Raw genomic sequence first — 21,781 nt, 5'->3', positions numbered from 1 at the left:
AGCTCCTGAGTATGTAAACACTATGAGGGTAATGTAGCTCCTGAGTATGTAAGCACTATGAGGGTAATGTAGCTCCTGAGTATGTAAACACTATGAGGGTAATGTAGCTCCTGAGTATGTAAACACTATGAGGGTAATGTAGCTCCTGAGTATGTAAGCACTATGAGGGTAATGTAGCTCCTGAGTATGTAAGCACTATGAGGGTAATGTAGCTCCTGAGTATGTAAACACTATGAGGGTAATGTAGCTCCTGAGTATGTAAGCACTATGAGGGTAATGTAGCTCCTGAGTATGTAAGCACTATGAGGGTAATGTAGCTCCTGAATATGTAAGCACTATGAGGGTAATGTAGCTCCTGAGTATGTAAGCACTATGAGGGTAATGTAGCTCCTGAGTATGTAAACACTATGAGGGTAATGTAGCTTGTGAGTATGTAAGCACTATGAGGGTAATGTAGCTCCTGAGTATGTAAGCACTATGAGGGTAATGTAGCTCCTGAGTATGTAAGCACTATGAGGGTAATGTAGCTCCTGAGTATGTAAACACTATGAGGGTAATGTAGCTCCTGAGTATGTAAGCACTATGAGGGTAATGTAGCTCCTGAGTATGTAAGCACTATGAGGGTAATGTAGCTCCTGAGTATGTAAACACTATGAGGGTAATGTAGCTCCTGAGTATGTAAGCACTATGAGGGTAATGTAGCTCCTGAGTATGTAAGCACTATGAGGGTAATGTAGCTCCTGAATATGTAAGCACTATGAGGGTAATGTAGCTCCTGAGTATGTAAGCACTATGAGGGTAATGTAGCTCCTGAATATGTAAGCACTATGAGGGTAATGTAGCTCCTGAGTATGTAAGCACTATGAGGGTAATGTAGCTCCTGAGTATGTAAGCACTATGAGGGTAATGTAGCTCCTGAGTATGTAAACACTATGAGGGTAATGTAGCTCCTGAGTATGTAAGCACTATGAGGGTAATGTAGCTCCTGAGTATGTAAGCACTATGAGGGTAATGTAGCTCCTGAGTATGTAAACACTATGAGGGTAATGTAGTTTGTGAGTATGTAAGCACTATGAGGGTAATGTAGCTCCTGAGTATGTAAACACTATGAGGGTAATGTAGCTCCTGAGTATGTAAGCACTATGAGGGTAATGTAGTTTGTATGTAAGCACTATGAGGGTAATGTAGCTCCTGAGTATGTAAGCACTATGAGGGTAATGTAGCTCCTGAGTATGTAAGCACTATGAGGGTAATGTAGCTCCTGAGTATGTAAGCACTATGAGGGTAATGTAGCTCCTGAGTATGTAAGCACTATGAGGGTAATGTAGCTCCTGAGTATGTAAACACTATGAGGGTAATGTAGCTCCTGAGTATGTAAGCACTATGAGGGTAATGTAGCTCCTGAGTATGTAAGCACTATGAGGGTAATGTAGCTCCTGAGTATGTAAACACTATGAGGGTAATGTAGCTCCTGAGTATGTAAGCACTATGAGGGTAATGTAGCTCCTGAGTATGTAAGCACTATGAGGGTAATGTAGCTCCTGAATATGTAAGCACTATGAGGGTAATGTAGCTCCTGAGTATGTAAGCACTATGAGGGTAATGTAGCTCCTGAGTATGTAAGCACTATGAGGGTAATGTAGCTCCTGAGTATGTAAACACTATGAGGGTAATGTAGCTCCTGAGTATGTAAGCACTATGAGGGTAATGTAGCTCCTGAGTATGTAAGCACTATGAGGGTAATGTAGCTCCTGAGTATGTAAACACTATGAGGGTAATGTAGTTTGTGAGTATGTAAGCACTATGAGGGTAATGTAGCTCCTGAGTATGTAAGCACTATGAGGGTAATGTAGCTCCTGAGTATGTAAGCACTATGAGGGTAATGTAGCTCCTGAGTATGTAAGCACTATGAGGGTAATGTAGCTCCTGAGTATGTAAGCTATGTATATCTGAACATTTGTCACAATGTGTCCTGCTTGGTAATTACAGAGCAGCTGGACTTTTGGTTCCTTCATGTACTTGTGAAAATTAAGCTGTGAAACTCCATGGTAACGGAAGGACCAGGATGTCAATGATGGGCGTTTATTTTCTCAACAGATCTTATTTCACATAACGTGCACCCTGCCACAAGGCACGGTGCTCAGAGTCCTGCAGGGTTCAGTCCGCCGTGCTTTAAACGGGCGCTGGGCACAACCAGGCGGACCTCTTCCACAGTGTGTCAGAGCCCTCCTGGCCCAGAGCTCAGAAATGCTGGTGATGTTTATCCACGGCAGGCTCGTCAGCACGCGCGCACACACACACACACACACACGTATTCCCAACTCAGGTCCAGGAGTGCAGGCGTCCGCTGTGCTGGATGGGAATGGTGAAATTTGGTGTCTGGTCCATGGCTGTGATCGGTGTGTTGAGGGTGCAACGCAGCTTACACCAGCAGCACTGCGTTAATGCAGCCGTCGTTCTCCGGGTTGTTGGTCACCTGAGCGTATTTACCTGTAAGGAGAACGCCAACGTAAGACCATCACACCCTCTTGTGTTTCAGAATCGTTGAAAGAAGCCCCACTCAACCCCACTCATTGACCCCTGACCCCTGGATACTTACATCCACTGTTAGCCAGGTTCACCTTTTTAGAACAAACTATTCCTTTAATATCAAGCATTCAGTAACATCTCCAACCCTCCTCTTGTGAACCCTACGGGCCAGGTAACTTAAAAATAAACAAAACATTTAGCTCAGGCAAAGCAGAACAGGGCTGGAATTAAACTACAGAAAGGCGGGTTTATGCCTGCTCTGATCCAATCAGCTCGTAAAGAGTCTGAACAAGCCTGGGCACGTCTGGGCATGTCTGGGCTCTACCCCCATATGGATTCAGGACCTAGCTACTGCATCCAGTCCATGTTTTCCTAAGTACTCAGCAGCTGATTGTGCTTAACTAAGTAACGGCAGAATGAAAAACCATGAACATTAGAGGCTCATGAACTCAGGCGTGTGCGTTTGTCCGCAAAATCAGACACTCACCCCAGATGACTTTACCGCCCTGCGTGACCAGACCGAGCTCACTGACGTTGACCTCGATGACTGTTCCCTTGGTGATGACCCCAAGGGTGGTGTAGAGAGGGGAGGAGGGGTTCTTCTTTACGCCAAGAATGGGTAGGCAGAACGTGGCCTTCAGCTCAGGATGAGTGACGTGAGCCTTCTTGAACCGCAAACCCTGCAAAGGGAGGAGAGGACGTAAGGAGCGGCACTCAGGCAGCCCATTAAACCCGTCACAATACACTAAGAACTTGGAAATGAGCTGCTGACACGTCAAGACACTCCATGCTGTGTGAGTTCGCTCTATTTTACGAGTTTGCTCTGTTGTGCCTCACCATGGGTCTGATGAAGCGCTCGTATTTTGGCGGTTTGCGTGTGAAGCCGTCTCCGACGAAGCAGACTTTGGTGACCATCCTCTTCCAGGCCTTCTTCTGCCTCTTTCCGGTCCGGACCACCTTCAACACCTCCGTCTCGCCCTGAGCACGCACCTTCGGCAGGGGCACCTCCCACTTCCCCTACACCCAATCAGAAATGCAGAAACTCAAACGATTAGGGCTCGGATCAGATTGGAGTTATGCATATATCTGAAAAATCACAGCAATACTGAACCATCTGACTGGCTCCAATTTGAATTCAAGGCCTTGAGTGGGTAAAATACTCCTTGGTAATCATGTGTTTGGACAGGACTTACCGCCTTCTCCTTCCTCTTCTGTTTGATCATGTTGGAGAGAACCTTGGCTCGTGTTTGACCCTCTCTGTCCAGCAGGTACGCTGGCACCGCTCCATCTGGGGTCTTCTCATCATCTTTCTGTTTGGTTCTTCTCTGTTCATGCATTTTAATACTAAACACACAAACACAGAAAAACGACATCAGCATCACACACACACTACAGACTTGGCCCGAGTTTCCCCATTAACGTGCAGGCCACACAGACCCAACAGTCGCTAACGTATGCACATGCACTAATGTAATGTGTCTGTCAGATCATATGTGTATATTAAAATATATCTGCCAAGTCCAAAACAGTCTGTGTCAATGAGGAAACATTCTACACATTCTCTACCAATCACAAACCAGCATGTCACCTCTCTACCAATCACAAACCAGCATGTCACCTCTCTACCAATCACAAACCAGCATGTCACCTCTCTACCAATCACAAACCAGCATGTCACCTCCCTACCAATCACAAACCAGCATGTCACTTCCCTACCAATCACAAATCTGCATGTCACTTCCCTACCAATCACAAATCTGCATGTCACTTCTCTACCAATCACAAACCAGCATGTCACCTCCCTACCAATCACAAACCAGCATGTCACCTCCCTACCAATAACAAACCAGCATGTCACTTCCCTACCAATAACAAACCAGCATGTCACTTCCCTACCAATCACAAACCAGCATGTCACTTCCCTACCAATCACAAACCAGCATGTCACCTCCCCACCAATCACAAACCAGCATGTCACCTCCCTACCAATAACAAACCAGCATGTCACCTCTCTATCAATCACAAACCAGCATGTCACCTCTCTATCAATCACAAACCAGCATGTCACCTCTCTATCAATCACAAACCAGCATGTCACTTCCCCACCAATCACAAACCAGCATGTCACCTCTCTACTAGTGTTGTCACGATACTAAGAATTACAACTTCGATACGATACTTTAAAAAGTATTGAAATTCGAAACGATTTTCGATACCAAAGTCAGATACTGTGCTCATTTCCGTTTTAAAGGCTTTTTATTTGTTTTTTATAAACAAACAAATGAATATTGTATTTTGTTTCACAAATGTCAAATAAATAAAAGGTGTAGTCCCTACCACATTAAAACAGAAAAATAAATAATTGCACATTAATATAAATTAACATAAATAATAGTAGTGCACTCTGGAATTCACATTTAGAAGTTAAAAAAGGCTAGTGCAAAAAGTGTATTTTAAGTATACTTTAAACAACTTTAACTCTTTAAGTAACTAAAACTTCAGTATTAGAGTTCAGTATTCATAGATGATTGATCCATTGTAGTACGATCACTCTTTTTTTCTCCCTGTATGCTGTCGCACTTACGGCTCTTAAACCAAGAATATGACATTTGCTAGGATACCATAATCGGACACATAATTTTGTATGCTATAATACTAGAAATGGGAATAATCACCAACCTCTTGGAATGTTTTGTACAAATATGCGTGCCTTCAGGTGTTTGGCCAGATTCGTTGTGTTAAGCTAGGTTTAAACTTTCGCGAGTGACCGTAGCGCACGAGTCCGCACACCTTGTCCGCGTGCTTGAAAATGCTTGAAACAAATAGCTGTCTGACTGAACCGTTCTCTTGTGTTACGTTAACAAATACGAGCCTCTTGTAATTCCAGGACGAAACATGAGAGAACGTGAAGACGTTAAAATTGGGCGTTTTGAAAATAAACAACCATTAAATAATGTGATAAAAAAGCGAATTATTTCGAGTATATGTATAAATATTTAACTAAAGTTTAACGTGCTGGGAAATATTGAAATGGACCTTGAAAGTGACGTACAAGTGCTTTAATTCCACCTTGTTGGTGTATGAACCCTGCAAACATGACTGTTCATTGCGCTGCGGCGCACGCTAAGTTACAAAATTCTAGAGGTGCACGACCTCGCGAATTGACAGCGCGCAAGGGCTACCGCGATTACATCATTTTCGCCGCGCGGACCCTCGCGCTGCTCGCGGCGCGTCAAGTATAAACCAGGCTTTAGCGCCCTTCGTTGAAATGTTCCGAAAGCACCGCCTGCAAACTGGCTTGTTCATGTCCTTCAGTTTTCCATCTGTATCTGCTTCGAATACAAAGTATTTCCACACAGCACTTCTGCTGCTTTCCTTGTTTAATTAAGACGAGCTGCGAACACACTGCGTTTGTTTTAGCTGCCATTTCAGCATTACCAACTGTTCTGTGCATTACGGCACCTTGGGTGGGTCAAACGAAAGCGCATTTTATGTAAAAAGAATCGATTGGCTCCTTTGGTTGGTACAGCTTTAAAGCACCGTTTGCAGACCGGTTTTGATGTGTCCACGGGGTTGCCATGACTGTCTGAAATGTATGCAAATAATTCCCTATTTCGCTTAGTGCGTGTAGTTTTTCAACAAGCTGAGGACAGTCCGCAATATTGCTTGTATTATCAGCCATCGTACACCGTTTCTTCTTATTCTGCAGAGAGGAGGCAAGCGCTGCACTGCTGTACGCGCACACTGCCCCCGTGTGGCACTCTTTGGAAATACTGCTCTTAAAAATAAAAATAAAAACGCACTTAGTCCTATAGCACCGATACTAAGCAAACGGGGTATAGTACCGTTTTTAGTGACGAAGTATCGCGATACTACTCTAGTATCGGTATACCGTGCAACACTACTCTCTACCAATCACAAACCAGCAGGTCACTTCAGGTTTGCTACTGGACACTACTGCAAAGGCCCTGAACTTTTTGTTCTTCTGGTTTACCTGCTCAATTTCTCACATTTCTATGGCAACTCTGCCAGAAAGCGGCCCCCACTGCTGCAGTGTGCACTTACGTTTTCTTCATCTGGATCTTCTCGGCGTGCCTCTGTTTGTGGTAGAGTTTAGCCTTCAGGCCAATCAGCTTCTTGGCTTTATGCGAGCGCTCGTGCGCCTCACGGCTCTCCTTCTTCCTTTTCCTCTCGTGGTGGTCCAGACGGTAACCATGGCGCTTGCGGTGTAGCTCGATGTGCTCGTTCTGTGGCTGTGAGAAACATCCAAAAACGCAGTGAGAACATGTTTCACTATACTGACCCACTGTATGACGGGATGACCCACACTATACTGACCCACTGTATGACGGGATGACCCACACTATACTGACCCACTGTATGACGGGATGACCCACACTATACTGACCCACTGTATGACGGGATGTCACACACTATACTGACCCACTGTATGACGGGATGTCACACACTATACTGACCCACTGTATGACGGGATGTCACACACTATACTGACCCACTGTATGACGGGATGTCACACACTATACTGACCCACTGTATGACGGGATGTCACACACTATACTGACCCACTGTATGACGGGATGACCCACACTATACTGACCCACTGTATGACGGGATGTCACACACTATACTGACCCACTGTATGACGGGATGTCACACACTATACTGACCCACTGTATGACAGGATGATCCACACACTATACTGACCCACTGTATGACGGGATGTCACACACTATACTGACCCACTGTATGACAGGATGACCCACACTATACTGACCCACTGTATGACGGGATGTCACACACAGACTAAATATCAATTATCAAATGTACAGAAATACCATCCAAGAGTAAACTTAATCAATGTGTAAGAAAACAAGTCATAATTATGTCTGATCATTATAACTTTAGAGTTTGTTTTTGATAAAGTCAATTTTGTCGGAATTAAAATAATACAATAATCTGTTCAGAGTATTGCTGCCCTACATAAAACTGAGAAATGTCCAACAAATCAAAATTCTCAGATTTCTGTACATATTATCCTACATGTTGTACAACGTAAAGAACAACATGTCTTACTTTGGTTTAATTTCGCTCACGATCAAGACTAACTAGCTTAGTTAGGCCGATGTCAACTGATCTAAGTCGAAACATCCACAAATATCAAATATTCATCTAAACACCGAGACTGTCACACCGATATAAACACAGTGGGCCACATGGACCCGCTAGCCGTTAGCCTGCACATCAGCCCTCTTTTCGCGACCTTAACTTCAACACATTTGGCTTCTTACCATTTTGGGAGTCGATGTTCGAGTACTTGAACGATATAAGGGTAAATTAAGTGATTTCTGTTGATATTAAAGGTGTTTCGGGGAGTATTTCTGTGAGGCTTGGGACGTCGGTGTTATTCCCCCACAGCCCGTGGTCGAGAGGAAGTGTGCGCGCCAAAGTCCTCCGGGTGGGAACAACACTGCGATAAAAACGATCAAATGTCATACACACAGGATACGTGCTGATATAAATTAAACGCTTCATATTTATATTTACTATGCGTTTGTAGTGTTCGTAGTTTTTATTGTCTTAAACGTGTGGTATTTACCCACTGGAACAAAGTATTATATTCTTGTTCCCCAACGAACCATTTGGACGGGACACAGAGTGAATATGTCGGACGGTCCGTCGCCTAAGAAAAAGAAACTTTCTGTGAGAGAGGTGTGTGAATATCTGTGTTTTCTTATACGCTCTTAGAATTACTTCACTATTTTATAATTTTGTGGCTGTAATTTTGTGGTACTTGTGGGACTCGCGCGTGAAGTATCGCTCGAGCACGCCGCGCGTGCCGGTTCTGACGTTGCTAAGGCACTAACGTAGTCTGCACGCGCTTTGAGTTTCAGGGCGAAGAGAAAACCGACTGGAAGAAACGGAAAGCACAAAGTAAGACAAGACGTTTATTCTTGGTGATATTGGGGCTGTGAGCACATGAAGGATGAGACGGTCGCGCGTTGCTAGACAACGGGGGACGTAATCGTGGCGCTCGCGCGCCTACCGGCGTCACGTGCGTGACGTCCGTTATTTCGTGAAAACCTGATAATGATGACGGGAGTAAGTCGGTTAAGCCGGTAGTTACTCGGGAAGAAACCAGTATGGTTGGTGACTGGTAATGGGGAGTCTGGTGTGGGAACTGCAGACTAGGGATGTCCCGATCCAGCTTTTTGAACTTCCGATCCGATACCGATATTTATTTGCACTTCCGATCCGATACCGATATCGGCCGATACCGATACCGGCCTATCCGAGCATGTATTAAATTTTAAAGTTATTTAGCCAACTTACTTTGTTGTCAAACTCATGTTGAAAAGCGTTTTACTCTTGATAACAAGTAGCCAGCTGAATTAGGTGTGTTTGAATAATACACAATGGTTGGTAAGGAGAAACTGACCTGTTTATTTAGCAATTAATAAACTCAAAATAGACAAAATATTAAATAACAAACAGAAATAGCATCAGTAAACCAAGGATTACAAAGCCACAAGTGCAAATAATATTGTAAATTATATATTTATTATATATAAACACACAACCTGAGTGGAAAATAGTCTATTATTAACATTAACATCCATCAGTGCTCTTGAACCAAAGCTAAAAAAAAAAATCCGTGCACATATCGTAAACTAATTAAAAGCAAAATGCCTTCTACTCCACACTTTGCTGCTCCATCCCCATCTATACACTCCCTTCAATTCAAACGTTTCTGCCAGTGTTAGTTGTGTAGGACCTTTCTTTTTGTCTTCGGTTTTCATTAGAAACTCGTCATGTTGTTTATGGTGGTATTTCGCTAAATGCTTGATTAGATTGGTGGTATTAAAAGTTTTTACAGCTTTACCACAACGCTTGACTTTACTGTGGCATATGTTGCACTCTACCTCTTCATCTTTGTCATCCTTTAAGGTAAAATAATCCCACACAACTGACCGATAACTTCAAATTTACACGGTGGTCCGAGATGCCACGGAGCTAAATTGGGGCAGAAACTATGCTCGTGTGCTGAAGGTGTGCTGGAAAATGCGGACCGGATTTTACTCTCACTAGCAAAAACTGGAATGGATTATCTAAATAGGTGCGCTGGAAAGACCCGGACTTAAAAAAAAAACTGGATTGGGAGTCTGGATCGGCATTTTCTCGTGTCTGCCGATCCGATACCGATACGCATTTTTTGCTAATATCGGCGGCCGATCCGATCCAAATATCGGATCGGGACAACCCTACTGCAGACTGACACAGAGTCGTGGTGTGTGTGTGTGTGTGTGTGTGTGTGTGTGTGTGTGTGTGTGCGTGTGTGTGTGAGAGAGAGAGAGAGAGTGTATAACTGAGGGTGATGGTGTGTGTGTGCGCGCGCGTGTGTGTGTGTGTGTGTGTGTGTGTGTATATATAACTGAGGGTGATGGTGTGTGTGTGTGTGTATGTGTGTGAGAGAGAGAGAGTGTGTATAACTGAGGGTGATGGGGTGTGTGTGTGTGCGTGTGTGTGTGTGTGTGTGTGTGTGTATATAACTGAGGGTGATGGTGTGTGTGTGTGTGTGTGTGTATATATATAACTGAGGGTGATGGGGTGTGTGTGTGTATAACTGAGGATGATGGTGGGTGTGTGTGTGTGTATAACTGAGGATGATGGTGGGTGTGTGTGTGTGTGTGTGACTGAGGGTGATGGTGGGTGTGTGTGTGTGTGTGTGACTGAGGGTGATGGTGGGTGTGTGTGTGTATATAACTGAGGGTGATGGTGTGTGTGTGTGTGTGTGTGTAACTGAGGGTGATGGGGTGTGTGTGTGTATAACTGAGGGTGATGGTGGGTGTGTGTGTGTGTGTGTGTATAACTAAGGGTGATGGTGGGTGTGTGTGTGTGTGTGTGTGTGTGACTGAGGGTGATGGTGTGTGTGTGTGTGTAACTGAGGGTGATGGTGTGTGTGTGTGTGTAACTGAGGGTGATGGTGTGTGTGTGTGTAACTGAGGGTGATGGGGTGTGTGTGTGTGTGTGTATAACTGAGGGTGATGGTGTGTGTGTGTGTGTGTGAGAGAGAGAGAGTGTATAACTGAGGGTGATGGTGTGTGTGTGTGTGTGTGTGTGTGCGCGTGTGTGTGTGTGTGTATATAACTGAGGGTGATGGTGTGTGTGTGCTGCTCACACAGAGAAGGAGCATAAGAAGAGATGGAAGGAGGAAAAGCTGATAAAACAACTGGAGAAAGAGAGGAGGATGCAGGAGAAAGAGGAGGGTGAGCAGCCGTCCCAGGAGCAGCAGACGAAGGCTAAAGGTATCCGCACCCCCCCGTCTCCACACTTGGCCTGGGGGCCACCGAGAGGACAGGGAACAGCATACAGCAGCTGAAGACCAGCCACATAGTCCTGGAGACCAGCCACGTAGTCCTGAAGACCAGCCACGTAGTCCTGGAGACCAGCCACGTAGTCCTGGAGACCAGCCACGTAGTCCTGGAGACCAGCCACGTAGTCCTGAACACCAGCCACATAGTCCTGAAGACCAGCCACGTAGTCCTGAACACCAGCCACATAGTCCTGAAGACCAGCCACGTAGTCCTGAAGACCAGCCACGTAGTCCTGAACACCAACCACGTAGTCCTGGAGACAGCTCAAAGACAGCTTAAGGAGAGAATACATCAGTTTAAGTGTGCAGTGTAAATTTAGGTGTAGTGTAACCAAACTGTCTATGAATCAGTTGTGTGTAAGTGTGGAGTAAGAACATTGTCACACAAGAGTTTGGACTCGGAGTAGGTGGTGTAGTGAAAATGAATGGAGTATGGTTGGAGCATGTGTGGAGTATGAATGCTGGCCAGTGAGCCATGTTGTCCGCCAGCAGGTCGTAAGTACACGGTGAGCATCGCCCTTCCCGGCTCGGTGCTGGACAACGCCCAGTCACCCGAGCTGCGCACCTACCTGGCCGGGCAGGTGGCCCGGGCCTGCACCGTGTTCTGCGTCGATGAGGTCATCGTCTTTGACGAGTCTGACGAGGATGCCAGGTAACCAGGGGCGGGGCTACGGAGAATGGGCGGGGCAGTTCAAGAGGCACGAGTGAGGTGTCTGGGTGTCTAACGTCTCTGTACTGTGGGAATGTGGCAGGACTGTAGAGGGAGAGTTCAAAGGCATCGGGAAGAAAGGCCAGGCCTGTGTCCAGATGGCCAGGATCCTGCAGTACCTGGAGTGCCCACAGTGAGTGCTGTTTCATTATAATAGCGCTAGACAGCTGTTTAATAGTGAGGAATGCTGGTTTTACTGCAAACAAGAAGCCACCAATTAGCATGATGGTATTTGCATAATGATGAGTAAAAGCCCATCCATTTACTCAGTGTTGGCAACATTAGCATCATCGCTGAGCCACTTGAGCTAGCGGCGAGCCTGCAGGGCTGTGAGCCTGGTGGGCTGTAAGCCCGGTGGGCTGTGTGTGGGGCTGAAGCTGGCAGGCTGTGGGAGTAGGTTAATGTTGCTCTGTGACGGGTGAGATCAGGTGTGTTTCTGCTCAGCTCTTTCTCACTTTCTGTAGGTATTTGAGGAAGGTGTTCTTTCCCAAGCACCACGACTTGCAGTTTGCTGGTGGGTAATGCAAAACCTTTCTCCGTGTTACAGATTATTACGATTATCAGCAAAGCACTCTCTTGCCTTGAGATATATTATTCTGTGTGTGTGTGTGTGTGTGTTCCAGGGTTGTTGAACCCTCTGGACAGCCCCCATCACATGCGTGTGGATGACAAGATGGAGTTCAGAGAGGGAGTGGTGCTTGACCGACCAAATAAAGCAGGAAAAGGTTCTTTCATCGACTGTGGGATGAGGAAGGTGTGTGTGCTCTGTGCAGCTCTGTGCAGCTCTCTGGACGTAGCAGTGAGGAGCTCAGTAGGGGGTTTCCACTGACCGTAATCTATAGGTTTGTACAGTCTCTGCCTGTCAGTAGTGATGAAGGTCCCTCACTGACATCTACAACAAGAGCTGCACCTCTGACTGTACAGCCGTGTGTCGCTCTAAATCACCTCTGACTGTACAGCCGCGTGTCGCTCTACATCACCTCTGACTGTACAGTCGCGTGTCGCTCTACATCACCTCTGACTGTACAGCCGCGAGTCGCTCTACATCACCTCTGACTGTACAGCCGCGTGTCGCTCTAAATCACCTCTGACTGTACAGCCGTGTGTCGCTCTACACCACCTCTGACTGTACAGCCGCGAGTCGCTCTACATCACCTCTGACTGTACAGCCGCGTGTCGCTCTACATCACCTCTGACTGTACAGCCGCGTGTCGCCCTACATCACCTCTGACTGTACAGCCGCGTGTCGCTCTACACCACCTCTGACTGTACAGCCGCGTGTCGCTCTACACCACCTCTGACTGTACAGTCGCGTGTCGCTCTACACCACCTCTGACTGTAGAGTCGCGTGTCGCTCTACACCACCTCTGACTGTACAGCCGCGTGTCGCTCTACACCACCTCTGACTACAGCCGCGAGTCGCTCTACACCACCTCTGACTACAGCCGCGAGTCGCTCTACACCACCTCTGACTACAGCCGCGAGTCGCTCTACACCACCTCTGACTGTACAGCCGCGTGTCGCTCTACATCACCTCTGACTGTACAGTCTCGTGTCGCTCTACACCACCTCTGACTGTACAGTCGCGTGTCACTCTACACCACCTCTGACTGCAGCCGCGAGTCGCTCTACACTACCTCTGACTACAGCCGCGTGTCGCTCTACATCACCTCTGACTGTACAGCCGCGTGTCGCTCTACATCACCTCTGACTGTACAGCCGCGAGTCGCTCTACACCACCTCTGACTACAGCCGTGAGTCGCTCTACATCACCTCTGACTGTACAGCCGTGTGTCGCTCTACACCACCTCTGACTGTACAGCCGTGAGTCGCTCTACACCACCTCTGACTGTACAGCCGTGAGTCGCTCTACATCACCTCTGACTGTACAGCCGTGAGTCGCTCTACATCACCTCTGACTGTACAGCCGCGTGTCGCTCTACATCACCTCTGACTGTACAGCCGTGAGTCGCTCTACACCACCTCTGACTGTACAGCCGTGTGTCGCTCTACACCACCTCTGACTGTACAGCCGTGAGTCGCTCTACATCACCTCTGACTGTACAGCCGTGTGAGCGCTAAGCTACAGGTGTGATGGTAATTCCGTACAGAAATTAAAGTATTTGAAGAGAGAAGGTGCAGAGGGGGATGAGTGATGGTGATTTAGAGGAATGTCAAAGGAAGTGACATCAGTGGCATCATGGGAACAGTTCATGACACAGCAAATGATCTGGATGCCTCCTGTGTGCAGGAAGTTCAGATTGATAAGCAGCTTCAGCCTGGTCTGAGAGTGACGGTGAGGATGAAGAACCAGAACGCAGGTGAACACAGACACACACAGAAACACTGCGTACACACACACACACACACACACTGTGTAACTTCCACATTCCTCAAATGTGTGTGTGGGTGGGTCTGTGTGTGTGTGGGTCTCTGTGTGTGTGTGTGTGTGTGTGTGTGTGTGTGTGTGTGCGCGCGCCCCCCCAGGGAACAGGGTGCATAAGGGAGTGGTGGTGGCTCCTCATGTTCCCAGGACAGAAGGAGGTCTGTACTGGGGCTACAGTGTCCGCCTGGCGTCCAGTCTCAGTGAGTCTCCACCTCTACAACTGCACAACTCCTCCCCTACACATCTCCACCTCTACAACTGCACAACTCCTCCCCTACACATCTCCACCTCTACAACTGCACAACTCCTCCCCTACACATCTCCACCTCTCCTACAACTGCACAACTCCTCTCCTACACATCTCCACCTCTCCTACAACTGCACTACTCCTCATACACATCTCCACCTCTCCTGCAACTACACTACTCCTCTCCTACACATCTCCACCTCTCCTGCAACTACACTACTCCTCTCCTACACATCTCCACCTCTCCTGCAACTACACTACTCCTCTCCTACACATCTCCACCTCTCCTGCAACTACACTACTCCTCTCCTACACATCTCCACCTCTCCTGCAACTACACTACTCCTCTCCTACACATCTCCACCTCTCCTGCAACTACACTACTCCTCCCCTACACATCTCCACCTCTCCTGCAACTACACTACTCCTCTCATACACATCTCCACCTCTCCTGCAACTACACTACTTCTCTCCTACACATCTCCACCTCTCCTGCAACAACACTACTCCTCTCATACACATCTCCATCTCTCCTACAACAACACTACTCCTCTCCTACACATCTCCACCTCTCCTACAACTACACTACTCCTCTCCTACACATCTTCACCTCCTGCAACTACACTACTCCTCTCATACACATCTCCACCTCTCCTACAACTACACTACTCCTCTCATACACATCTCCACCTCTCCTGCAACTACACTACTCCTCTCCTACACATCTCCACCTCTCCTGCAACTACACTACTCCTCTCCTACACATCTCCACCTCTCCTACAACTGCACAACTCCTCCCCTACACATCTCCACCTCTCCTACAACTACACATCTCCACCTCTCCAACTACAACTAAACTACTCCTCCCCTACACATCTCCACCTCTCCTACAACTACACGACTCCTCTCATACACATCTCCACCTCTCCTACAACTACACGACTCCTCCCCTACACATCTCCACCTCTCCTACAACTACACGACTCCTCCCCTACACATCTCCACCTCTCCAACTACAACTAAACTACTCCTACCCTACACATCTCCACCTCTCCTACAACTACACTACTCCTCTCATACACATCTCCACCTCCTACAACTACACTACTCCTCTCCTACACATCTCCACCTCTCCTACAACTACACTACTCCTCTCATACACATCTCCACCTCTCCTACAACTACACTACTCCTCTCCTACACATCTCCACCTCTCCTTCAACTGCACAACTCCTCTCATACACATCTCCACCTCTCCTACAACTGCACAACTCCTCTCATACACATCTCCACCTCTCCTGCAACTACACTACTCCTCTCCTACACATCTCCACCTCTCCTGCAACTACACTACTCCTCTCCTACACATCTCCACCTCTCCTGCAACTACACTACTCCTCCCCTACACATCTCCACCTCTCCTACAACTACACATCTCCACCTCTCCAACTACAACTAAACTACTCCTCCCCTACACATCTCCACCTCTCCTGCAACTACACTACTCCTCTCCTACACATCTCCACCTCTCCTACAACTGCACAACTCCTCCCCTACACATCTCCACCTCTCCTACAACTGCACAACTCCTCCCCTACACATCTCCACCTCTCCTACAACTGCACAACTCCTCCCCTACACATCTCCACCTCTCCTACAACTGCACAACTCCTCCCCTACACATCTCCACCTCTCCTACAACTGCACAACTCCTCCCCTACACATCTCCACCTCTCCTACAACTGCACAACTCCTCCCCTACACATCTCCACCTCTCCTACAACTGCACAACTCCTCCCCTACACATCTCCACCTCTCCTACAACTGCACAACTCCTCCCCTACACATCTCCACCTCTCCTACAACTGCACAACTCCTCTCCTACACATCTCCACCTCTCCTACAACTGCACAACTCCTCTCCTACACATCTCCACCTCTCCTGCAACTACACTACTTCTCCTACACATCTCCACCTCTCCTGCAACAACACTACTCCTCTCATACACATCTCCATCTCTCCTACAACAACACTACTCCTCTCCTACACATCTCCACCTCTCCTACAACTACACTACTCCTCTCCTACACATCTTCACCTCCTGCAACTACACTACTCCTCTCATACACATCTCCACCTCTCCTACAACTACACTACTCCTCTCATACACATCTCCACCTCTCCTGCAACTACACTACTCCTCTCCTACACATCTCCACCTCTCCTGCAACTACACTACTCCTCTCCTACACATCTCCACCTCTCCTACAACTGCACAACTCCTCCCCTACACATCTCCACCTCTCCTACAACTACACATCTCCACCTCTCCAACTACAACTAAACTACTCCTCCCCTACACATCTCCACCTCTCCTACAACTACACGACTCCTCTCATACACATCTCCACCTCTCCTACAACTACACGACTCCTCCCCTACACATCTCCACCTCTCCTACAACTACACGACTCCTCCCCTACACATCTCCACCTCTCCAACTACAACTAAACTACTCCTACCCTACACATCTCCACCTCTCCTACAACTACACTACTCCTCTCATACACATCTCCACCTCCTACAACTACACTACTCCTCTCCTACACATCTCCACCTCTCCTACAACTGCACAACTCCTCCCCTACACATCTCCACCTCTCCTACAACTGCACAACTCCTCCCCTACACATCTCCACCTCTCCTACAACTGCACAACTCCTCTCCTACACATCTCCACCTCTCCTACAACTGCACAACTCCTCTCCTACACATCTCCACCTCTCCTGCAACTACACTACTTCTCCTACACATCTCCACCTCTCCTGCAACAACACTACTCCTCTCATACACATCTCCATCTCTCCTACAACAACACTACTCCTCTCCTACACATCTCCACCTCTCCTACAACTACACTACTCCTCTCCTACACATCTTCACCTCCTGCAACTACACTACTCCTCTCATACACATCTCCACCTCTCCTACAACTACACTACTCCTCTCATACACATCTCCACCTCTCCTGCAACTACACTACTCCTCTCCTACACATCTCCACCTCTCCTGCAACTACACTACTCCTCTCCTACACATCTCCACCTCTCCTACAACTGCACAACTCCTCCCCTACACATCTCCACCTCTCCTACAACTACACATCTCCACCTCTCCAACTACAACTAAACTACTCCTCCCCTACACATCTCCACCTCTCCTACAACTACACGACTCCTCTCATACACATCTCCACCTCTCCTACAACTACACGACTCCTCCCCTACACATCTCCACCTCTCCTACAACTACACGACTCCTCCCCTACACATCTCCACCTCTCCAACTACAACTAAACTACTCCTACCCTACACATCTCCACCTCTCCTACAACTACACTACTCCTCTCATACACATCTCCACCTCCTACAACTACACTACTCCTCTCCTACACATCTCCACCTCTCCTACAACTACACTACTCCTCTCATACACATCTCCACCTCTCCTACAACTACACTACTCCTCTCCTACACATCTCCACCTCTCCTTCAACTGCACAACTCCTCTTATACACATCTCCACCTCTCCTACAACTGCACAACTCCTCTCATACACATCTCCACCTCTCCTGCAACTACACTACTCCTCTCCTACACATCTCCACCTCTCCTGCAACTACACTACTCCTCTCCTACACATCTCCACCTCTCCTGCAACTACACTACTCCTCCCCTACACATCTCCACCTCTCCTACAACTACACATCTCCACCTCTCCAACTACAACTAAACTACTCCTCCCCTACATATCTCCACCTCTCCTGCAACTACACTACTCCTCTCCTACACATCTCCACCTCTCCTACAACTGCACAACTCCCCTACACATCTCCACCTCTCCTACAACTACACTACTCCTCTCATACACATCTCCACCTCTCCTGCAACTACACTACTCCTCTCCTACACATCTCCACCTCTCCTACAACTACACTACTCCTCTCCTACACATCTCCACCTCTCCTACAACTACACTACTCCTCTCCTACACATCTTCACCTCCTGCAACTACACTACTCCTCTCCTACACATCTCCACCTCTCCTGCAACTACACTACTCCTCTCCTACACATCTCCACCTCTCCTGCAACTACACTACTCCTCTCATACACATCTCCACCTCTCCTGCAACTACACTACTCCTCTCCTACACATCTCCACCTCTCCTACAACTACACTACTCCTCTCCTACACATCTCCACCTCTCCTACAACTACACTACTCCTCTCCTACACATCTTCACCTCCTGCAACTACACTACTCCTCTCCTACACATCTCCACCTCTCCTGCAACTACACTACTCCTCTCCTACACATCTCCACCTCTCCTGCAACTACACTACTCCTCTCCTACACATCTCCACCTCTCCTACAACTACACTACTCCTCTCCTACACATCTCCACCTCTCCTACAACTGCACAACTCCCCTACACATCTCCACCTCTCCTACAACTACACTACTCCTCTCATACACATCTCCACCTCTCCTGCAACTACACTACTCCTCTCATACACATCTCCACCTCTCCTACAACTACACTACTCCTCTCCTACACATCTCAACCTCTCCTTCAACTGCACAACTCCTCTACACATCTCCACCTCTCCTTCAACTGCACAACTCCTCTCCTACATCTCCACCTCTCCTACAACTGCACTACTCCTCTCCTACACATCTCCACCTCTCCTACAACTGCACTACTCCTCTCCTACACATCTCCACCTCTCCTGCAACTGCACTACTTCTCTCCTACACATCTCCACCTCTCCTGCAACTGCACTACTCCTCTCCTACACATCTCCACCTCTCCTGCAACTACACTACTCCTCTCCTACACATCTCCACCTCTCCTGCAACTGCACTACTCCTCCCCTACACATCTCCACCTCTCCTGCAACTGCACTACTCCTCTCCTACACATCTCCACCTCTCCTGCAACTACACTACTCCTCTCCTACACATCTCCACCTCTCCTGCAACTACACTACTCCTCTTCTACACATCTCCACCTCTCCTACAACTACACTACTCCTCTCCTACACATCTCCACCTCTCCTGCAACTGCACTACTTCTCTCCTACACATCTCCACCTCTCCTGCAACTACACTACTCCTCTCCTACACATCTCCACCTCTCCTGCAACTACACTACTCCTCTCCTACACATCTCCACCTCTCCTGCAACTGCACTACTCCTCCCCTACACATCTCCACCTCTCCTGCAACTGCACTACTCCTCTCCTACACATCTCCACCTCTCCTGCAACTGCACTACTCCTCTCCTACACATCTCCACCTCTCCTGCAACTACACTACTCCTCTCCTACACATCTCCACCTCTCCTACAACTACACTACTCCTCTTCTACACATCTCCACCTCTCCTGCAACTACACTACTTCTCTCCTACACATCTCCACCTTTCCTGCAACTACACTACTCCTCTCCTACACATCTCCACCTCTCCTGCAACTACACTACTCATACACATCTCCACCTCTCCTGCAACTACACTACTCCTATCATACACATCTCCACCTCTCCTGCAACTACACTACTTCTCTCCTACACATCTCCACCTCTCCTGCAACTACACTACTTCTCTCCTACACATCTCCACCTCTCCTGCAACTACACTACTCCTCTCATACACATCTCCACCTCTCCTGCAACTACACTACTCCTCTCATACACATTTCCACCTCTCCTACAACTACACTACTCCTCTCCTACACATCTTCACCTCCTGCAACTACACTACTCCTCTCATACACATCTCCACCTCTCCTGCAACTACACGACTCCTCTCATACACATCTCCACCTCTCCTACAACTACACTACTCCTCCCCTACACATCTCCACCTCTCCTACAACTACACTACTCCTCTCTTACACATCTCCACCTCTCCTGCAACTACACAACTCCTCTCATACACATCTCCACCTCTCCTGCAACTACACTACTCCTCTCCTACACATCTCCACCTCTCCTGCAACTACACTACTCCTCTCCTGCACATCTCCACCTCTCCTTCCAGTCAGCCAGCCATTTTACCTATTACACCTTTAGCTTTATACTGTAACACAATTCAAGCGGCCAATGAAGGACCTCTGTCTGAAATGTCCTGTTTCTTTTGTCCTGAACACACACACACACACACACACACACATGCACTTTCCAGGTGCAGTGATAACAGAGTGTCCGTTCAAAGACGGCTATGATCTGACCATTGGGACATCTGAAAAGGGCATGAATGCTGACCAAACCTCGCTGCCCCCCTTCAAGTGAGTGATGTGTGTGTGTGTGTGTGTGTGTGTTGTGAAAATACCACCCTTCAATTGCTGTGTTCCGGTCCATTTTCCCCTTGGTATCAGCACCTTATGTAGCGAGTGAGCAGATGTGAACAGATCTCTCTCCCTCTCTTCCCCCTTTTATCTATCCCCCTCTCTCCCTCCTTTCATCTCCCTCTCCCCCTCTCTTCCCCCTTTCATCTCTCTCTCCCCAGGCACATGTTGGTGGTGTTTGGTGGTCTGCAGGGTCTTGAGGCAAGCGTTGATGCCGATCCAAACCTGGACGTGACCGACCCTGGCACGCTCTTTGACCTCTACCTGAACACGTGCCCCACCCAGGGCAGCCGCACTATCCGCACCGAGGTGAGAGGGGGAGGAGCAAGAAGGCAGCAAAGGGCCAATCAGGGCAGAGCAGGCTTTACAAGAATCACAAGCTTCAGCTACTAGAGCTTCAGCTACTAGTCCTTCAACGCAGCACCAGGACTCCCAGGAGGCTCCCCAGTCACCACAGTGCACTACAGAGGGTGTAGACGCCATTAATAAGTGTCTCTTTCTCACCCGGAGTAGTGCACTTGTATGTGGAGTAGAGAGTTATTTGGAACTCAGCCTAGTTCTTGAGAGCATTAGGAGTTTTCAAATAGATTTATTTGTCCGATTTGCTGGGTTCAGGTGAAGTGCCTGTGCACACGGCTCCTCTGGGATCTGGGGTGTCCACTGACCACACGTCTCTGATGGCAGAATCAATAAGAAGTGTTTTGCCTTTATTAACTGTAGTTTATGAACACGACTCCAGAATCATTAAAGTGACTGTTGGCATCCTAAATAGAACTCGCCCTCCGGTGACTTTCTAGAGAGTGCAGTGAATGACAGCAGAGAGGGGCTGTGTGTGTGTGTGTGTGTGTGTGTGTGTGTGTGTGTGTACGCACGCACCCGCGACAAAGCTGTGAAGGGAAGCGCCATCGTACGACCTTGGTTGCAAATGCTCGAGCGACATCTGTGTCTCTCCACAGGAGGCCATATTGATCTCGCTGTCATCTCTACGGCAGAAAATCGCAGCTGTCTTCTCCGAGCAGACTCCGTGACGACCGCAGACGGCAACACTGCCACTTTCTCAAAACATTGCAAGAACCAAAAGTTGATGGAGCCAGACAGAGCCAGACG

The 21,781-nt window shown here is 47.9% G+C and overlaps 2 protein-coding genes across 3 annotated transcripts; one reads left to right on the top strand and one right to left on the bottom strand.

Annotated features, from left to right (window-relative positions):
• Positions 1-2,068: 2,068 nt before the first annotated feature.
• nsa2 (NSA2 ribosome biogenesis homolog (S. cerevisiae)) lies at positions 2,069-7,991 on the bottom strand. The gene is made up of 6 exons (XM_076986326.1): positions 7,839-7,991; positions 6,595-6,782; positions 3,723-3,873; positions 3,367-3,546; positions 3,017-3,209; positions 2,069-2,490 (listed from the first exon to the last, which is right to left on the bottom strand). Exons 1-6 carry the CDS (start codon positions 7,839-7,841, stop codon positions 2,423-2,425), a joined length of 783 nt encoding a protein of 260 aa, XP_076842441.1. The 5' UTR covers positions 7,842-7,991; the 3' UTR covers positions 2,069-2,422.
• Positions 7,992-8,033: 42 nt separating this feature from the next.
• spout1 (SPOUT domain containing methyltransferase 1) lies at positions 8,034-21,770 on the top strand. 2 transcript variants are annotated; one of them, XM_076986313.1, is made up of 12 exons: positions 8,034-8,259; positions 8,442-8,481; positions 10,731-10,853; positions 11,411-11,573; positions 11,674-11,763; positions 12,095-12,144; positions 12,254-12,384; positions 13,882-13,951; positions 14,118-14,216; positions 20,512-20,614; positions 20,836-20,983; positions 21,631-21,770. In XM_076986313.1, the coding sequence occupies exons 1-12, from the start codon at positions 8,212-8,214 to the stop codon at positions 21,700-21,702; spliced, it is 1,137 nt and encodes a 378-aa protein (XP_076842428.1). In that variant the 5' UTR covers positions 8,034-8,211; the 3' UTR covers positions 21,703-21,770. The 2 variants fall into 2 exon arrangements, with proteins under 2 accessions (XP_076842428.1, XP_076842429.1); XM_076986314.1 differs by having other exon boundaries at positions 8,036-8,259; positions 11,414-11,573.
• Positions 21,771-21,781: the final 11 nt, after the last annotated feature.

The sequence above is a fragment of the Brachyhypopomus gauderio genome, unplaced genomic scaffold (genome assembly GCF_052324685.1).
Source record: "Brachyhypopomus gauderio isolate BG-103 unplaced genomic scaffold, BGAUD_0.2 sc46, whole genome shotgun sequence".
Taxonomy (NCBI): Eukaryota; Metazoa; Chordata; class Actinopteri; order Gymnotiformes; family Hypopomidae; genus Brachyhypopomus; species Brachyhypopomus gauderio.
This window is presented reverse-complemented; position numbering and strand designations above follow the sequence as displayed.

Excerpts from the sequence above, each read along its gene's own strand:
- nsa2 (XM_076986326.1), bottom strand. Across the intron at positions 3,210-3,366 it reads AGCGCTTCATCAGACCCATG|GGTTTGCGGTTCAAGAAGGC; the intron begins GTGAGGCACAAC and ends CTCCCTTTGCAG. Across the intron at positions 2,491-3,016 it reads GGGCGGTAAAGTCATCTGGG|GTAAATACGCTCAGGTGACC; the intron begins GTGAGTGTCTGA and ends TTCTCCTTACAG.
- spout1 (XM_076986313.1), top strand. The coding sequence starts at position 8,212 with ATGTCGGACGGTCCGTCGCCTAAGAAAAAGAAACTTTCTGTGAGAGAG. Across the intron at positions 10,854-11,410 it reads GCAGCAGACGAAGGCTAAAG|CAGGTCGTAAGTACACGGTG; the intron begins GTATCCGCACCC and ends GTTGTCCGCCAG. Across the intron at positions 12,385-13,881 it reads TCGACTGTGGGATGAGGAAG|GAAGTTCAGATTGATAAGCA; the intron begins GTGTGTGTGCTC and ends TCCTGTGTGCAG.